Genomic DNA, 18,895 nt, shown 5'->3' with positions numbered 1-18,895 from the left:
GGGGCCTCCCTGGTGGCACAGGAGTTAAAGACAGTGCTATCAAACTGTCCCAAGGCACTGCAGCAGGAGTTTGATCCCCAGCCAGGGAGCTAACCCACATGGTGCAGCAGACCTCTCCTGTCTCACCTGCTGCTCCCCTCAGCAGTGGATTTCCATAGATCCACCTGTTCTGCTCCCCACTCTGTCTCTAGTGATCTTCTTATGTCCCACACCTCTGGCCTAGACTGCAGTTCTTATAAGTACAAATAAATAAAAATAAATCTTTTTTAAAAATGAGGTTCAGAGATACCGTATATTTGAATGGATAAAGTGCTTGGTTCTTTTTGTCAGAAATCTTTCTTATGAAAATCTAACCTCCTCCCCATATCTATACAAATCGAGCTAATTTAGCTGGGGCTGGTGACAAGGAGCCAGCACTATACACACTGACCTCAACCTTGCATTTGTTGAAGACTGTGGAGGACAAAGAACCCCAGGCTTCCCTCAACTGGTCTAGATCAAGATTACTCAATTACTTCGTGGCAGTTTTAAACTGTGACTGAGTATATCTGACTTCCTATCAGGGATCTCTCACTATGAAATCCCCGAGATGATTTTGATTTATGGTGAGGGAACATCTGGGAATCTGACTACATCAATAAAGATAAAGCCTGTAGATGGGCAAACTAGATCTTTGTAAAGTACATCAGACTCTCATTAATTCACATCATCTACTTTTAGACATGATTTCAGGGGAAATATTTTTATACTGGTTTTAGTCAAATTATTCCCACTGTAGTCAAGCAATTGATCAGATAACGGGAGTACACCAGCATAAAAACAGAGTTCACGGAGTTTATTTCCACCCCAAGAGCATTTTAGATACTTCACTGTTCCTCACTCCATTGCAACGCAATTTACACTGGAGTCAATTTACAAAGTTCTACCAATAGGTGCTTGCTGTATGTCTTCAGACAGCATCATAAATACAGAGATTTTTTTTATATCGTTTTTATATACACATATATATTTTACATCTTTGTTCATTTCTGTACAATGTTTGATTTCTCCTGTCAGATGCTGTCCCTGTAAAATTCCTACCACCAAGTCACCACTGAACCATCACCATAGTCTCTTGTGCTTCTCCCACCCTTGTTTAAGCCCCTTTCTCTTCTCCTCCCCTGCTGAAAGTCTCTGATTCATAGTTGCCTGCAAGTATTTTGTCTTTTTTTTTCCTTATCCCTTAATTTGGTCCCCCTAAAGTGAAATCATCCAATATTTCTCTTTTTCCTTCTGGCTTATTTCACTGAGCATCATCCCCTCCAACTCTATCCATTTGCTGCGAATGGTATGAGGTTATCCTTGCTGACCCATTTTAAAAAAGCCCAATGACAAATTTAGGTTGGCGGAAAAAACTTCCCTGTCATGAGCTAGGACCACATTCCTAATGTTAAATGGACAAAATACTGACAAGTCATCAGAGAAATCAATCTACTGATTCCCTAATCTACAAACTTAAGAAATTTATTGAGTCATCAGTTCAACAGAATCATATTACAAAATTTATTGTTTCATATCTTTAAACCATGGCTTTTCAGATTAGAGTTTACCTATATTTTACAGACAAATGTTTCCACTTCCTGATAGAATCCTATCTATTGGCATTCAGCAAACAGTGTGAATGAAAATTCCAAGCAGTTACTGAATTTCACAATAAATTAGTGAGTCTGAAATTCATTAATGGCAGGGACAAAGGATCAACATTACTTACATGTCTGCTCTGTGGCAGGCCCTGCACTTGATGTTTTGGTTTTTAAATTATTTATCCACTTTAATCTAGTTATAATACACTGGTTACAGTATACATTATTTCTCTTTTACCTTAGTTCACAGTCCATATTGCAGTTTTCGGTCACAAAGAGTGGAAGTGGTAGGTGGTTGCATCTTTGATCAGACACGACCATATGATCACTCTTGCGGATGCAGGTAATTTTCCTTCCATGAAGACCTTGGCCAAAGTCAAATGAAATTTAAAAATTAAAGGAAAATTCATGTAATTAGATGTTTCATAGTTATTTAATTCTGCTAATAGCCCAAAGTATTCAGTTAAACTGGCAAAAAAGTCCAACACAGCACAAAGTTCAAATATTAATCTTGTCAAGCAGGACTTTCTATCATAAACTGAATCCTGGGAGATTAGAAAGTTTGTTTAGTGAGAAAATAAGAGAGTAAGACAGTATGGACTAGAATGAAATTCATGATAACTAGATGGGGGACTCTTAATGGAGAACTGAGTGGCCTGGCTGGTGCTGATGTACATGGTAGACTGAATGGCTGTTCCCATTTTTTCTCTGTAAGAACCACACATCTCCATTTGCTGCAATGTTACAGCAACCTCCTGCTCACTGCTATCAAGCTTGTATCAACCAACTCACATAAGGGGATGGGATTGCTTCATCAGCTATAAGTAGAAGCTTTACAAGCACTTCATGCTTCTGTCTGCTTTCTTACCCCTTTTCCCTCTATCTCTAAAAAAAAAAGTCTTTCCTGGATGATGCTGATCTATAAAGCTTGGAATCATGACTGAAAAAGCCTTGAGAAGTCAATAAAAGAATAGTGGCTGTCACAGTTTCAGGAAGATGGTGGTGTTCCAGGGCAACCCCAATGTCAAATGGGGTGGCCTGACTATGGGGTTCCCATCCACATGCTTAAAAGGGATTTATAATAAGATTCAACTGCAGGCACACACAAAAAGGTCAATAAAGGGTTTATTTACAAAAGGAGGAAATGAAGAAAGGAATAACTCAGGGAGAAATAGAGGTAAGTTGGTGAATGTGTCCTACCAGTTCTGCTGAGCTGGAACCCCAATAGCATGTTGAAGCCCGGCAAAAAACCAAAGGTCCCAAAAGCCACATGCCTGGTTATAAACCAAACGTGGCTGCTTAACTCCACCCTCAGTTCCCAGCAACTCTCCCTTTGGTGGTTATGGCACTATGGGATTTGTAATCCTTGGTGCCTTGGATCTCTTTGGTCTAGGGTAGAAGTTGGGCCCATTAAACCTATGTGTGGAGTTTGTTCAGGACATCCTCTCCCCCCAACAAAGGGAGGGATTTTTAAAATAGTGAAAAGATTTTGTTTTATACCATCACAGTGGATACATGTCAAAATACTTTTGTGAAACCCAATGCAATGTACAACACAAAGAATGAAGCCCAATATAAAGTGTGGACATTATTTAGTTAACAATAAAGCATCAGTGGTAACAAATGTGCCACACGAATGCAAGATGTTAAATAGGGAAAGTGGAGGAGGGAATGTTCTGTACTTTCAGCTCAATTTTTCTGTAAATCTAAAACTTCCCTAAAAATAAAGTCTTTTAATATTTAATGACAAGCATACAGATATCAAAGTGGAGAAGCATCATAGCCAATTTGCAGTCAAAACATAGTAGGAGTAAGAAATAAATCCTTGTTCAAAGTCAGAGAGATTTGGCAGTTGTTTGGATGTCACATAACCCCAGTGAAGGCAATCTAAAAGTGGTTATATAATGAGTGAGCGGACTGTGAACTACATATTTTCTGCAATGAGGCGACAGAAAAGAATTTCAAGTAGTCAGGATATGACCGAATTTCTATTTGGTCAACTGTATTATTTCCAGTTAGCTAAAATAAATTTATATTTTTATCTGTTCCTTCCTAAATATCCTCTGAAATAGCCATAAGGTATTTTGGAAAGGCATATACCTAAAATACAAAAAAAAGAGAGTAAGGAAACAGAGCAGGTAGAAAAAGAAATTTTAAATATGAAAATAGCTACTTAAAAAGCCAAGGAAGTTGAAACTTAAGCCTGAGGAGGGGGAAAGTGAATAAAAAACAAATCATTCTTGCCACAGAATCCAAGAACAGCTCCCCACAGGGTGAGTGTGCCAGGGGAAGGCTGAGAAGATGGTGAAATAACTGGAAAGTATTTACAAAGAACAATCAGCCTCCCACCCTTACACACAGAATGTGAGCCACATATGTATATTTCCTACCATATCGATAGACTAAAAAAATATAGGTGAAATTAATACTAGTATTTAGCCTGAGATATCCAAAATGTGAACATTTCAGTGTGGTATCAATATAAAAATTGATAATATATTTTATATTACTTTGTTATAATGTCTTCGAAATTCATTTTGTACTTCATACATAGAGCATGCTTCAATGGCCTAGAAAAATGCAGCAATGACTACCATATTGAACAGCTCCAGAAAAGGTGAACTTGAAGTATAGACACTAAGGAAAGTTGAGGAAGCATTGCACTGAAAATTGGGTGAGTGAGTAAACATCTCCATATTGAATTATAAGATCCAGGCTCACTGGATTCTTCATTTCTGGCTGGTTCCAAACCAATTATATTACTTTCCCATTTCCTCACTAACCATCAGAAGATGGGAGAATTCCTCTCTTGGGAGACTTTTCAGCCCCAAAAGAAAGTTAAACTGACAATGACAGTGAAGGCTCCCTGTCATAGGACACATGGGAGGGCTACTGATAATACTCATAATGAGGCCCCTATTTGATTTGTGTGAGCCACAGGGGACTTTCAACGTGCATCTTAGTAATTCTTAAATGTGAACAACCAGCAAAGTTCAGCAGACACTTTAGGAAGCCACTTACACAGACCAAAATGAACGAAAACAAAATAGAACTACAATGAAACAGGTATGTCAGGGAACTGAAAGAAGCTTAAAGATGATGATTAATATCTTCATAATACATAATAAAAGGTACTGCATTAATGAAACAAAAGCTACATTTTAAGAAGTATTAAAATAATAATGTAAACTGAGAGAAGAAATAAGAAAATAATCAGTCCAGGAAGTCACACAACCAAACAAAAACCTCAGAAAGGGAGGAAATTTAATATCAGGAAATTATTTAAGAAATAAAATAATGTGGTGAAATTTCTCAAGACAAAGGATGTATGTATCCAAATCAGAATGGCACCCTAACATCCTAAAAGAGATGAAAGAAACACCCACATCAAGGTACATTTTTCTGAAATTTCACACCTCTTGAATTAAACAGTCCTCAAACTTCCAGAAAAGAAAGTATTACATACAAGTACAGGAAATCAGACAAGGCTTTCAATATTTTAAGGAACATGATCTAAGTTAGAATTTCATGCTAGTCTATCTACTGATCAAATGTAAGTTTGGGGAAATGCCATTTTCAGATATTAAAGGGCTCAAAAAATTACCTTTCTTTTTCAAGAAAATGACAGGTTCTACCCATTGGGGAAAGAAATCAAAAAGTGGAATTCATGGGATTTATAATTACATGGAAACCAACACTGGAGAAAGTTGAAGAGAATTCCCAGGATAACAGTGAAAGGGAATCTCAAAATAACAACCATATAGCAGGTCTAGAAAAGCAATTCAAAATAGAGCAAGAGAAAAGAGCTATGGTAACAACAGATGAAGTGAAAGGGAAGAAAAACCAAAATCAATAGATTAAATAATGTTCTTGAGACTATAAAGCCAAAATTTTAAGTTTTTGCTTTGGGGACAGATAGCTTTCAGTACACAGAAAAACAAGTAAACAAATGACATCGACTGGATTTAACTTTAGAGAAAACAAAATGTTATTCAGAAAGGGGCAATATAATAATAGTGCCCTGTGGAGAAGGCCCCTGGAGGGCTGCTTAGAAACCTCTCCTTGTTTGTCTCCCCAACCTTCTCACCATATCTTGTCCAACCTTCCATTTAGTCTGCTTGGTGAGTTCCCCACATTTTAGGGTGATCCTCCACTCGTTCCTAGGACTGGTTCCTAGTTGGCCACTTTATTAACACAGAACAGCTTTCCCACTCAAAGCTGAAAGGCTGGCCTCAGTTCCCAGAACTCACATTCTCTTATGGAAAATATACCCAGGGGCTTTCTGTCAAAATGAATTTCTCCTTCTGTGTTACTCCAGCTCTTTGTTTCTACTGATATCATTCATCCAGTCAGCCTTGCATCATCTACTGCAGTCTCCCTACTGAGATACTGTCCAATAGGAATGCCTGGGCCTTAGAACCACTGTCCCAATATTATAGGACCAAGTCTATGCTTTTTATTGGAATGGAATGACACCATCCCTCTAACACTTTGAGGTCAGTTCATTCGACTATCCCTCAAATTTCTGGTGACTGGTCACTGCCTCTGGCCACTCTCCTTCTCTTAGCTCATCTCCACAATGAGCTACGCATCCTCTTTTCTGATTTTCTGCTGCCCAAATTCCCAAACCTTTTCCCTAGTCCCTATGAAAACAGCTTTTCCACTCTATCAAACCTCGCTATGTCTTCAAACTTATCTCTTCATAGACTGTTCCCGCTACCTTTTCTATGATCGTCTCCAAGCACACCTATAGCTTTATACTTAGCACTTAAAATTAAAGTAATTTGCTCATGCCTTCTGTTTTGTCCACTAGGCTTTAAGACTTGAAAGCAGAATCAGGGTCTTAGTTTGAAACAAAATAGTCCCACAATAAATTTTTATTGATTAGAATATATTATAATGCAATTAAGTATCTCTGATTAAAGTCTGATCAAAGACTCCAGTTTCCTCATTTTCATTACTGTGGTTCCCTGCTTTTCCATTTCCTAGTAGGATCCTTTCAGTTATTCATGCTATCAGGGCAAATATTTTCCCTGTGGTCACAGATGGGGAGTAAAAGAATCAAAGAATGTTTGATACCCCAACACTATATGGAAGAGATAGGTTACTGGAAATATGTTTGGAGAGGAGGTGTCAAGAAGACAGGTATTTCACTGGAAAATTGTACAGGAGTTTGAGAAACTTGCTGTAAGTGTGAGCAAGAGATTGAGAATGTGAAAGGGAAGGAGCAGTATGGACTGCTGAAAAGGACACAATACGTGAGACCATTAATATAAGAAACAGAAAAAATGAGTAGGGAGAAAGGTAGGAAGGGAAGAAAGCCAGGAAAACTTTGCATGTCTGTCTGTGTGATATACTGCTTAGACAGTGGGGAGGAATCTGGAAGGCAGACTGTAAAATACCCCAAATTACACCAGCATGCACCAACTTTGTCTTTTCATTTCATCCCCATATACCTTGACACATTTTGGTGCAGTCTTGCCACGGGCCATATGGATCCCACACAAACAGGTCACTTGTCTCTTCCATAGGGATGTTAAAGGAATAATGCACATCAGGGTTGTATAAATTACCCACACACAAAACCTCAAAAATATGAAGGAGCATACAATTAATTCACCAAATATACATTCTGTCTTTAAAAAAATTCTATCAAAGTGACTTGGGTTTATTACATCATGCAAGTTTCAGGTGTAATTCAATTGGTAAGTCAACTGCATATGAACTGCATTTAAGTTCAACACTCAAAGTCCTAGATGATACCAAGGCAGGTGGTGAAACACCAACTAAGGTTTGCCATTAAGCCCGTGTGGAACAAAACAACGTTCATGAGCCCTGTGCAGAATATTTTCTTTGTAGCTTCTCCCTTACTGCTTGAGGAAAAGATTCCAAGGAACTTACTGATTTCCACTTACTCTTTTGTCCTCACAAAAAGACACTGATTTGTTGCCATACATGTTACTTCTACATTTACCATTTTTTTAATTGAAGACAGTGGTTTACAGCACTGCATACATTTCAGACACACAACTTCCCACCTTGACATATGTATATAGCAAATGACAGCACCATAGGTCTAGTTCACTTTTATATTTAATAATAAATGCAAATAAATTAACCATCACAGTTCTATGAGAGTCAGGGCAAATTTTATTAACAACTTTAGAGAATTTACCTGCAAAACAAGTTCATCTTCCAGTCGATCAGTACTATTAATTCTTTCAATTGAGTTGTTTGAGCCACTATATTCAAAAATAGCTCCTTGAATGTTGATTTCCTTTTTTGACATACTTACAACAAAATTTCCATTCAAAAGAAAATTCCCTTGAGTGTCAGATAATGCTGCAAAAGGATAGTGTTCATGAAACAGTAAAATCAGTCAATAGCACAGAAAATAATTAGAAATTAAATAATGTAAGTGAAAATTAGTAGTAAGGAAATAAGCTTTATTTTACTGTAGTGTAATTTTTTTATAGAGGGGGCATTGGCATGACCACTATAAAGTAATTCCACAGTATTTAATACACTTACAACAGTTATAATGCTGTGCAAATACCATCTCTATTTAGTTCTAAAATGTTTTCATCACCCCAAAGGGAAATCTCTATATGGGGCCTTATGAAGCCAAGTATAATCCTGAGAAATGTTATTCATTATAAATTCAGATTCCCAGTTATAAGCATCTATTCCTAGGAGGAATATTTCACATTTCATTAATGTGAACAGGGCACTCTTCCATCAGCTCTATGCCACCACCTATTCCAGCTTAATGAATTACAGTGAATTTTAAGGTGTTTCTCAGACAAAAGCAAAAGGTTTGTCAAACATTCTTTTTGTCTTTGGTACTATGTGAAATTCTTTAAACCTAAAAGCTAACTTCTAAAAAGTAACAATGTAAACAAAGCCTATATTCTAGAAACAGTTACACAATAATATATTGTGACTTTCACATTAACAATCAAGAATATAAAAGCTTAGCTCTATTTTGTTAGACCTTAAAAAAATGTATTTAAATGCTTTTACTACATGATAGAAACACTTCAGCAAATTATTTAAAACATTCAGTTCCTAAGAGGTCAATGATTAATTTTAGATAAAAGAATTTTATTCTAAATACACATGCAACTTGCAATTGAATATAATCTTTGGTTATCTCTTACGGCAAAACTCTTAAAAGTACTTTTCAGAATCTGGTTCAATATTTTTAAAAACAGGACCTATGTATAGCATGAGAAGAAAAGATGTATAGGCAGGGTGAATGGGTGGTAGGAATTGTATGGGGACCAAGATGAAAATGCATACATTGTACAAAAGTGAAAAATGATGTAAAAATATGTAAAATATTTTTTTAAAAAAGGAAAGAACACACATATAGGGAACCAGACAACTTAAACTCAGCAGGAACTGAAATTGCATGTTTGTTCAAGGGGCTCTTCTTGCCTTCCAAGAATTTACATCAACCACAGACCTCCGTGAAATTAGACACAAACTACATATTGGCTGCTGTTTACTAGAAATGTTTACCAAGGTAATTGTCATCTTCTGGTTTTCCTGAGTAGCTGTGCTGAAGAATATCAATGTTTGTTGCTCCTGTGGGAATCTTTACAACGATGTTATAACCTGCAATATAATTGTATATATGTTAAGTTCAACAAAAAGCAAATGGTCCAGAGATTATTACTGCTGAGTTGTTGAAAAGTTGAAACACAGAGTCAGATATAGTTTCATTTTATCTTTTAAAAAATGACATAGTGCCTATTCTTCTTGAATCAATGCCTTGTACAAAATTCTAGGACTGAGAAAAAATGGTAGTTACCTAAAATCAGAGAGTTGGGGACATTTAAGATACAACCTTTCCTAATTTTCTGTTTGTCTTTTTTTTTTTTACTTCTGGAATTCTAACATAGGATGGCAGTGAAGCTAGTATTTTAGTTCCTTAGATATTTAATACACGTTAATTTTTAATTTTGACTAATACTTTTACATTTTATACTTTGCAATGGGAAAAAAAAAACAGATTTTCAAGTGCTATAAGAAACCCATGAGTTACTAAAACAGGCCTTTGCGATATATGTACACAAAAACTCAGTGAACAGAAAAATAATCAATATTAATGAGAAAGATATTTTCTTAAGCTTTTAGCTTATAGTATAAGCAGGAATCTACATAGGAATCCATTTCACATAGCTGTTAAAAGTCTACTAACAAACTTGTCATGAGGAAAACAAAAAGTTAGTTTGAGAAAAATGAAAATATTATTTCCATTTTGTGAGTACTGCTCAAAAGATGAGGAACTGCCACATAAAATATGTGTTAAAGAAGAATGTTTTCTCCAAACTAAAAACATGCACATAACATAGTTATCCAAATAATCTCAGGATTCAGGTAACATTTAACTTTGCTCTAATGATATTATTCTAAGTTTTATCTTTTTCATATTTATTAGGATTGTTCCCTTTTATTTAAAAAAATTGAAAAAGGAGCTGTAATTTTTCTTATATACTAACGTTGATAAATATCGAAAAAATGTAGGAAAAGGGGGATTTACAAGAACTTAGTTTGCAACCCTGATGTGAAATTATCTTGAAGGTTTTTAGAGCAGCCTTAATTTATTAACATCTCTTTAAAGGCACTGTATTAGAAATATAAGGTGATGAATGTTTGATGATTTTGCACATACCACATTATAGTTGTTAGAGGTGACCAATCAACAATTAATTGCAAAGGTGACATGACAAATGCTACCACAAGGGGGCAGCATTTCATTCAGACTTTGCAAAGGTTTAACATTTTTCTATCTGCCAAGCAATTAATTCGTACTACAATTGTGGAAAGTTTAAATATTTGATTCAGTATGTGTGGTTTTATACAGTAAAAAAATCTTGCTTGATACAGATAAATATGCACCATTGGTTATAATGGAGCGAATGAATGTGGCTCTCAGGAAATAATAAAAACAAGTAGAAAAATAATATGTTAAATCACCCAGTAATTAAGATTGATAACCATCAGCAAATTATGAAATGCAGTATACTTTTACACAGATAGAAATATAAATAGTGTTTTATTCAAACTGATTTCACTGTAGGAATTAATACAACTGAACATATGAACACAAAAATTGTACAACAGGACTCTAAAAAATGAAACTGAACAACAGGACTCTAAAAAATACATTATTAGGGCCTCCCTGGCGGCACAAGGGATTAAGCACAGCCCTGTGAAGCTATCCACAGCATCTGCAGCACAAGTTCAATCCCGGATGGCCAGGGAGCTACCCACATGGCGCAGACCTCTTCTGTCTTACCCGCTGCTCCCCTCACCAGTGTATTTCAGCCAGTCTGACTGTTCTGTTCCCCACTCTGTCTCTGGTGAATCCTCTCACCCCCCCTCCATGCCTTTGATCTGTACCCCAGTTCTTGTATGCATAAATAAATCTTTAAAATAAATAAATAAAATTTTTAAAAATACATTATTGTTGATCAAGGAAGGTTGCAAGGAATGTTTTTATTACCATAAAAGGAAAAAATGATTTCGTAGAAAATTTTAAAATGGAAAATAGCTGCTATATTATATTCTTGTAACAATTTTGAAAAAAATGGTCAAATATATCAATACATCAATCCATATTCTACCTGGAAAAATCAAACATCATGATAATTTCAATCAATTTTTAAATTAGTGATTTCATTCTTTATCTTTGATAATTTTCAATATGTAATTAACAGTAAACAGAACAGATAAGCCAGGCCATATCAAAAGAAAAAAGAATTTCAAAGGATGATAAATATTGCAAGGAGTTTCCAGGAAAAAATTATAAATATATACATTTCAGATTACAAGAACAATAAAAACACTTCATTCATTATGGGGAACTATTAATAAATAATTGTCAAAGAGCAGTGAATTTACTAATGTACTTTACATGTGATAGACCATTTAATTTTTGTATTTAGGAAATTCTTATTTAGCAATTATTTGAACTATGGAGCTGAACTTTAGAGAAGTAAAAATAATAAGTCATTGCTATTATACCTTCACGATATACTCCATCATGGCAAATGAAAGGGAAAAGTGGAAACAAACACGCAGATTACCATAATGAGCGCTATTGAAGACGCCTGCCATGGTCCTGCATGAAGAGTTGTCCCCACCACACACTCCACATTTGTCTCTCTTGGCCTTGGAGTTCAACACATGGTCACAGCCAGCTTGCTTCAAAACAGAAGAATGACAATCAACATTTAAAAATAACTAAGGATAAGTATGTTACTTTACAAAGTTCTTTTTATAAATGCCTCAATTAATAGGACATTTGATATCACAGCATCTTTTCAGAAATCTTGTAGTACATTAATCTATTCACACATGTGTTGATGTGGATGAGTAATTGACATAGATGGATAAAGAGTGTTTTTCCCGTATCAAAATTGTATGGGGTATCATTGAAAAGGTATATTTCCAATATTCTGAATTAAAAACCTCAGAGGTGAGGCCTAGGAATCTTCATTTTAGCAAACATTGACAATGAATCTTATACCCATTATCATTTGGAACCCACACTTTATTTTTGGGATAGAAGAATTAGGGTAGAAGGATGGGGGTGTGAGAGGACTCACTAGAGACAGAGATGGGAGACGAACAGGTGGATTCACTGAAATCCACTGCTAAGGGGAGCAGGAAGCAATATAAGAGAGGTCTGCTGCATCCTGTGTGGGTCAGCTTCATGGCTGGGGATCAAACTCAGGCCTTACCAGTAACAGAACTGAAATTTAATCCCTATGCCACTGCAGATGCCCTGAAAACCACACTATAAGTAAATATAATTCAAGGAGACAAAAAGTAACACACTAAAAAATATCCAAAAAATGTCTTTTATCTTTCATTTTTAATCTCAAGATGTTAAAACTCTGGGAATAAATTGAGCACATTTGAAAGATACAATTTCTGGGCTTTCCCTGCTGGCGTGAAGGGCTAAGCATCAGCACTGTGAATCAATCCACAGCTACTGCGGCACGAATTCAATCCCCGGCCAGGGAGCTGACCACACAGCACAACAAGACCTCTCCTGTCTCATCCGTTGCTCCCCTCAGCAGTGGATTTCAGTTGCTCCACCTGTTCTGCTCCCTACTCTGTCTCTGGAGAATCCTCTCACCCCCGGCACCTCTGGCCTATACCCCAGCTCTTGTGTGCATAAATAATCTAAAAAAAAGACACAATTTCTCCAAAATTAATATCCAGCATTAATAAATGGCATCTATGAAAAGATAAACGAGTAAAGGCGTAAGTAAATCACTTGTCTCAGGGGTTTAAAAGTATAATGCAGCTCATCTCCATGCAGATGTTATACCTCTGAATAAGTGGCAATAACTGTTTTTTTCTTTAGAATACACGTCTAAACTTAATCATCAGCAAAGTTAAGAAAATGTGTTTTCTTCATAAATTTTATTCTACATAACGCAATTATTTTCAAAATAAAAATTTTATCCAGTTATTTTCTCCATATAGCATGCATCTATAAATCCTGATAATCTTCATATTTTTTCATTGTGTATGTCATTTGGCTGTTAATTTAGGTAAAATATAGGTTTTTCAGGTCACCAAGTACCCTTTTTCTGAGTACTTACATGATTTCCAATGTGTATGCTGTTTTTTTTTTTTTTTTAATTCTCAGTAATGCTTTGGGTGTAAGGCCCTTTAATCACCTAAGTAACTGGTAATAGAGGATTATAGAAAGAACTGTAGGGTCCTTTTAAGTTTTACCTTAACCAAAAGAGTGAATTCATAAAGCTCAATTTGTATTTATTCTTCATATAGCATTCACTATCCTACTCTCATACTCACCAAGCATTTTTAAGACTGCCATCTGCAAAAGAAAGTGCTTTAATTCAGAGTCTCATCTATTTTCACAATATATACTACTAAATGGCCCATCTATAGCCAATCTTCTAATCCAGCACATTGTTAGGATCTTCAGAATCACAAATATTGCTCAACTCCAAATCCTTCCAGGGAGCTCCGAGGATTTCAGAAAAAAGTAAATATAAGAACAATCAGCTCCATCCTTGGCCCCTTCCTTCCTTCCTCACCTTTCTAAAACCTACTCATCCTCAACTACTTCAAGCTTCATACCATCCATGGGCATTCTCAGAATGCTTTGCTATGGCCACATAAAATCGTGTCTCGTGCCACTTTCTGCATGACCTCAGAGCTCTGCAATCTGACTACTAACACATCTACCCTAACAAATCTGTGACTGCCTGTGAGGCAGGGACTCTGTTGCATTCTTTCAACCAGGTGACTAGAAAGATATCTGACATCCAACAGGTACTCAGTAAATGTTACTTGAATGTGCACAGGAAGTAAAAGACAAGGCAGGAAGGGGGAATAATGGTGGGGAACACCACTTTTAACACAGAGGGAAAAAAGTTACCACAGGGGTTCACATTCAAAATACTAAAAAGACTTTCTAGCCCTTCTGTCCTATTATTTCTCTTTCTTAGGGAGCTGACCTCCTCACTCAGCTTGATTTTGAGTACCAAAGGCAAAACAAAATAAGCAAACTTACCTTAATGCTTCCTGAGTCACTCTTTTTTTTTCTTTTTTAAAGATTTATTTATTTATTTATACAAGCACTGGGTACAGTCAGAAGCGCGGGAGGGTAAGAGAACTCACCAGAGCCAGAGCGGAGAGTACAATAGGCAGACTGACGAAGTACACTGCTGAGGGGAGCAGCGGGCTGGCAGGAGAGGTCTGAGAGCCATGTGGGACCCTCGGCTGGCAGCCGGGGATCGAACTGGTGCTGTAGAAGCTGCGGGCAGCTTCGCAGCCCAGCGTTCAACCGCTATGCCACCGGGGAGGCCCCTGAATCACTCTTAATGACAGAGAACTGCCTAGTTACAAGTCTCCTAAGGCCACCCTGTAGACAGTATGAGCACACCAAAGGCTGCTGCACTGGGATTCACAAGAACACATTCTTGGGTCTCCCTGGTGGCTTAGGGGATGAGTCTCAGCACTATCACTATGGCCTGAGTTCGATCCCCGGCCAGGGAGCTGACCCACAAAGGGTTTAACAGACCTCTCCTGTCTAGCCTGCTGCTCCCCTCGGCAGTATATTTCAGTCCATTCACCTGTTCTGCTCTCCACTCTGTTTCGGGGGAGTCCTCTCACCCCCAAACCTCTGGCCTACACCCCAATTCTTCTCTCCCACCCCACACAAAATTTTTTTAAAAGAATACATTCTGAAGTAATAGAAGGAATATTTGAATAAAGAGACAAAATATCATTCTCAAAGTCACTTTAAGTATAATACATTTAGTTACCCGACACAGGCCTTGAACACAGATGTCATTGGTTTCAGTCCCGCAAGGAGTACCATCGGCAACCCTATCCTTCAACTGGTAGAAGTTAGTGGTTCCAGCAACCCGACAGTAGAGTTTACAGCGATCTTTTATGGCAACTGTAACAACAAGTCAAACATTGTTTGTACAATGAATGGCTGTGCTTTCCTAGGTCTCAAAAAAGTCTTACAACAAATGTAATATTTGGAGCACTTACTGCCACTGTACTTGGGGAGCCACCTCACATTAGGGGAAAGGCCACTGATGTTGAAATGTTCGCCATCAAAGTCAGAGCACTGCTTCTCACGAAAGTCTTGCTTGCCTTTTGGACATGAATCAGTGTTACATGACCGAAATTTCATCCTGCGGCCCACACAGAACTTTCCTCCGTTTCTTGGCCTAGTCAAATTCATTACATTTTGAAGCACATCAGTACAATATTTTTCTGCCATTTACTTCCAAATCTACTCCATTCTCTTCCAGGATCTGGTAACTACTGATGTCCCACTAATGTTTTCTTTTTGTTTGTTTTGTTTTTAACAAATGTAACAGGATATTTTAACTAGTCTAAGACTAACAAATGCGAAAGTATCCATCTTAGGGTGGACAAGGCGGCCTACAGGGTGAAATAATATTTTAGTCATGATTAGACTAGCAAAGAATTAAGTGATGATGGGGATTTGTTTTAAAACTTCAAAAAATGGTTTCTTCATTTTCTAGAGAACAAAAAGAAATACTACTTGAGCCAAAGCAGAAAACAGAGGGAGATAACACCATGTTACATAAAAAAAAAAAAAAAAAAAAAAATCTTTGTGCACCTTTGTGACATATATCCTTCCTGGCAGTTTAAAGAGTTTCATTACTAATTGTATCATCCATCTCTTTATATCAGGGATTATCAAAATATATAGAGTTTCACTGTCAATTACTTCATCCATCTCATTATTTTCGGAAAAACTATTTGTGTCAGCATTTTTTTTTTTTTTATAGAGGCATGTTTTTTATTTATTTATTTATTTTATTTATTTGTTTGTTTACACATGCACTGGGTACAGTCAGAAGCGCGGGAGGGTGAGAGAATTCACCAGAGGCAGAGCGGGGAGCAGAGCAGGCAGAAGGACCGAAGTACACTGCTGAGGGGAGCAGCGGGCGGCAGGAGAGGTCTGCGCGCCATGTGGGACCCTCCTCTGGTGGCCGGGGAGCAGCCGGGGATCGAACCTGCGTCGCAGAGGCCGCGGGCAGCTTTGCAACCCAGCGCTCAACCACTGCGCCACCGGGGAGGCCCTGTGTCAGCATTTTTTAAAGACGAAGACTTCCAGGCTCCACCCATAGCATGGTGGAATTGTGAGGTTCTGATGAACATCTCCACTAATTACAACAGGAACACACTAAATTTTGCTTACAGCAAATTTCAGCAGGTCATGACTGGTGATGAGGGACAGACCCATGGATATTTTAATCTAAGGTTGGTGGCTTGCTATGGGAAAAAATAGGAAGAAAGTAAGAAGGCCATAGCCAGGGCACTGGCCAAGCCAGACAACTGGGAAAAAAAATGGGACAAGCACGAATGATGTGGATCACAGCCATTGCAGGGGGATTTTTTTAGTGGGGAAAAAGTAAAAATCTATACCCACATGGGTGCTAGAACTGTATGATTAGTCACAAAGAATGTGGCTGCAGTGGTGGAGATGGGGGAAGCCCCTACCCTTTTGCTCCTAGGAGTCAGAGGGAGAGACCTGCATGTACCACAGTGAAGGTGGCAAAGAGACTGGACCCTGGAGTGTGGAATCTGTGAACAGTGGAGAGTATGGGCTCTGGGGAGCAAGGGAAGGAGACACAGCAGACATTTTTACACATGGAATGTCCACCCTGCACAATAAGACTGTCATCGAGGGTCTTTGCATTTCAGCATCCCCCCTCTCCTTCACTAGCCAGCAAGTTAAAAGGAGGAGACAAAGAAACAAAATTGCAGGCACGGTAACCCAGCTGGAGAAATTCACATATGCCTAGGAGACAAGCATTTTAACACAAGATGGGAAAACTTAGAGACAAGAATAAAACTAATGCTTACTTTCTGGTGACTTGCTATAATCTTAACTTACAGTTATATTTAAAAAAAAACAAAAAGACATACTTGGGACGATTACAGAGCCTGGCTGTACTTTTGATTCCACCTCCACACGTTCTGGAACAAGAGCTGTAAGGTCCCCATGGCCCCCATTCTCCATCCACAGGGCGTGTTTCCATCTCCTTGTTGACACACAGACCGTGGTGGCAATGCTGCAAAAACCAGCACAGGAGAAATGACTCTTGTGCATGGAAATGAAACATCACAGTAAGAATAGTAGCAACATAATGATCATTAGAACAAGATATGCAGAATTTAAAGCAAAATGCTATTAATTCCGAAATATGATCACATCTGATGCCACTTTATGAACATTTTCTGAGTATCTACTGAGTAAATACAAGATCTATGACATTTAAAAAGTTAGATTTGCTGAGTCTCATCAGCTCTTTATAGATTTTTGTGATCAGTCCTTTATCATTAGTGTTGTGTGCAAAAATGTTCTCCCAGTCGGTGGGGTTTCTCTTTGTTTTGATTATTGTCTCTTTTGCTGTACAGAAGCTCTTTCATTCAAAGTAAATAATCCAATCAAAAATGGGCAGAAGAGCTAAAAAGAAACTTCTCTGAAGAGGAAATGCAAATGGCCAACAGGCATATGAAAAAATGTTCAACATCACTTGTAATCAGGGAAATGCAAATCAAAACTACAATGAGATACCATCTCACACCAGTGAGAATGGAACATATTAAAAGAATTACCACCAACAAATGTTGGCAAGGATGTGGAGAAAAAGGAACTCTCCTGCACTGCTGGTGGGAGTGCAAAATGGTCCAACCACTATGGAAAGCTGTGTGGAGATTTCTCAACCTACTAAAGATAGAGCTTCCATATGATCCAGCAATTCCACTCCTTTGGGTAAATACCCAAAGGACACAGAAACATTAATTCAAAAGGGCACCTGCATCCCTATGTTTAAAGCAGCACTATTTACAATAGCTAAACTATGGAAACAACCCAAATGCACAAAAATAGACTACTGGATCAAGAAGATGTGGTACATATACACAATGGAATATTATTCATCAATCAAAAAAAGATAAACTCATGCAATTTACAGCAACATGGATGGAGCTGGAAGGGATCACGCTCACTGAAATAAGCCAGAGAGAAAAAGAAAAATACCAGATGGTCTCACTCATAGTAGGAATTTAGAAAACCTAAATAAGGGACCAGGAAAAAGACTAATTATAATAAAGAGAAAATTAAAATCACCAAGCAACTGTAGACCAGAGACACACTACTGGAGAGGTGGGGCGGTTAGGATCAAAATAAGTGGGGTGGGAATTTTTGCACAATGTATGCATTTTCATTTTGGTTATATTTCCCATACATTGTGCAAAAATGAAAAATGATGTAAGAATTATATAAAATATAATAATAAAAAATAAAAATAAAAAGTTAGATTTGCTGTTAAGATCTAGTCTTAGTGGTAGAGGGAAAACCTACGGGGAAAACTAAGATAGTAAAATGAAAATTATTTTTTAAAACAAGCAAATAAAAACTCCATTAATAGAGCATTATATTATATATTAATTACAAATATTATGTTATATATTATATTAATAGAGCATATAGCCATGTTCCCATTTATGTGAAATGTCACTCTCCCACTCACTTTGCTAACTTTCTACTCCATCTCATCCAAAGTGCCACAGACACTTTGTTCCTTACTTTCATCAAGAAAATGGGAACTTAGAGGAAAATCTGCCCACAACTTCCCAATACCCCTTCTATCTGCCCAAGAGCATTTGTGCCTAGTACTCCTCCTTCTCAGTTATCAGTAACTGAAAAAATCCATGGCCCT

General features: G+C 37.4%; 1 protein-coding gene across 2 annotated transcripts in view; it reads right to left on the bottom strand.

The window, feature by feature from the left end:
* Positions 1-18,895, bottom strand: part of ADAMTS20 (ADAM metallopeptidase with thrombospondin type 1 motif 20) — a gene marked incomplete at both ends in the record, with an annotated part of 179,731 nt that overhangs the window by 79,011 nt on the left and 81,825 nt on the right. For both annotated transcript variants that reach the window (XM_084256236.1, XM_084256235.1), the window contains 8 exons: positions 1,861-1,987; positions 7,079-7,208; positions 7,798-7,964; positions 9,147-9,242; positions 11,720-11,837; positions 14,945-15,081; positions 15,180-15,361; positions 17,097-17,242. In XM_084256236.1, the coding sequence (XP_084112362.1) occupies positions 1,861-1,987; positions 7,079-7,208; positions 7,798-7,964; positions 9,147-9,242; positions 11,720-11,837; positions 14,945-15,081; positions 15,180-15,361; positions 17,097-17,242 (1,103 nt within the window). The remainder of the gene's footprint in view (positions 1-1,860; positions 1,988-7,078; positions 7,209-7,797; positions 7,965-9,146; positions 9,243-11,719; positions 11,838-14,944; positions 15,082-15,179; positions 15,362-17,096; positions 17,243-18,895) is intronic.

The sequence above is a fragment of the Talpa europaea genome, assembly GCF_964194135.1.
Source record: "Talpa europaea genome assembly, chromosome: 15".
Classification (NCBI taxonomy): Eukaryota; Metazoa; Chordata; class Mammalia; order Eulipotyphla; family Talpidae; genus Talpa; species Talpa europaea.
Note: the sequence above shows the minus strand (reverse complement) of the source record. Positions and strands in the feature narration are given on the sequence as shown.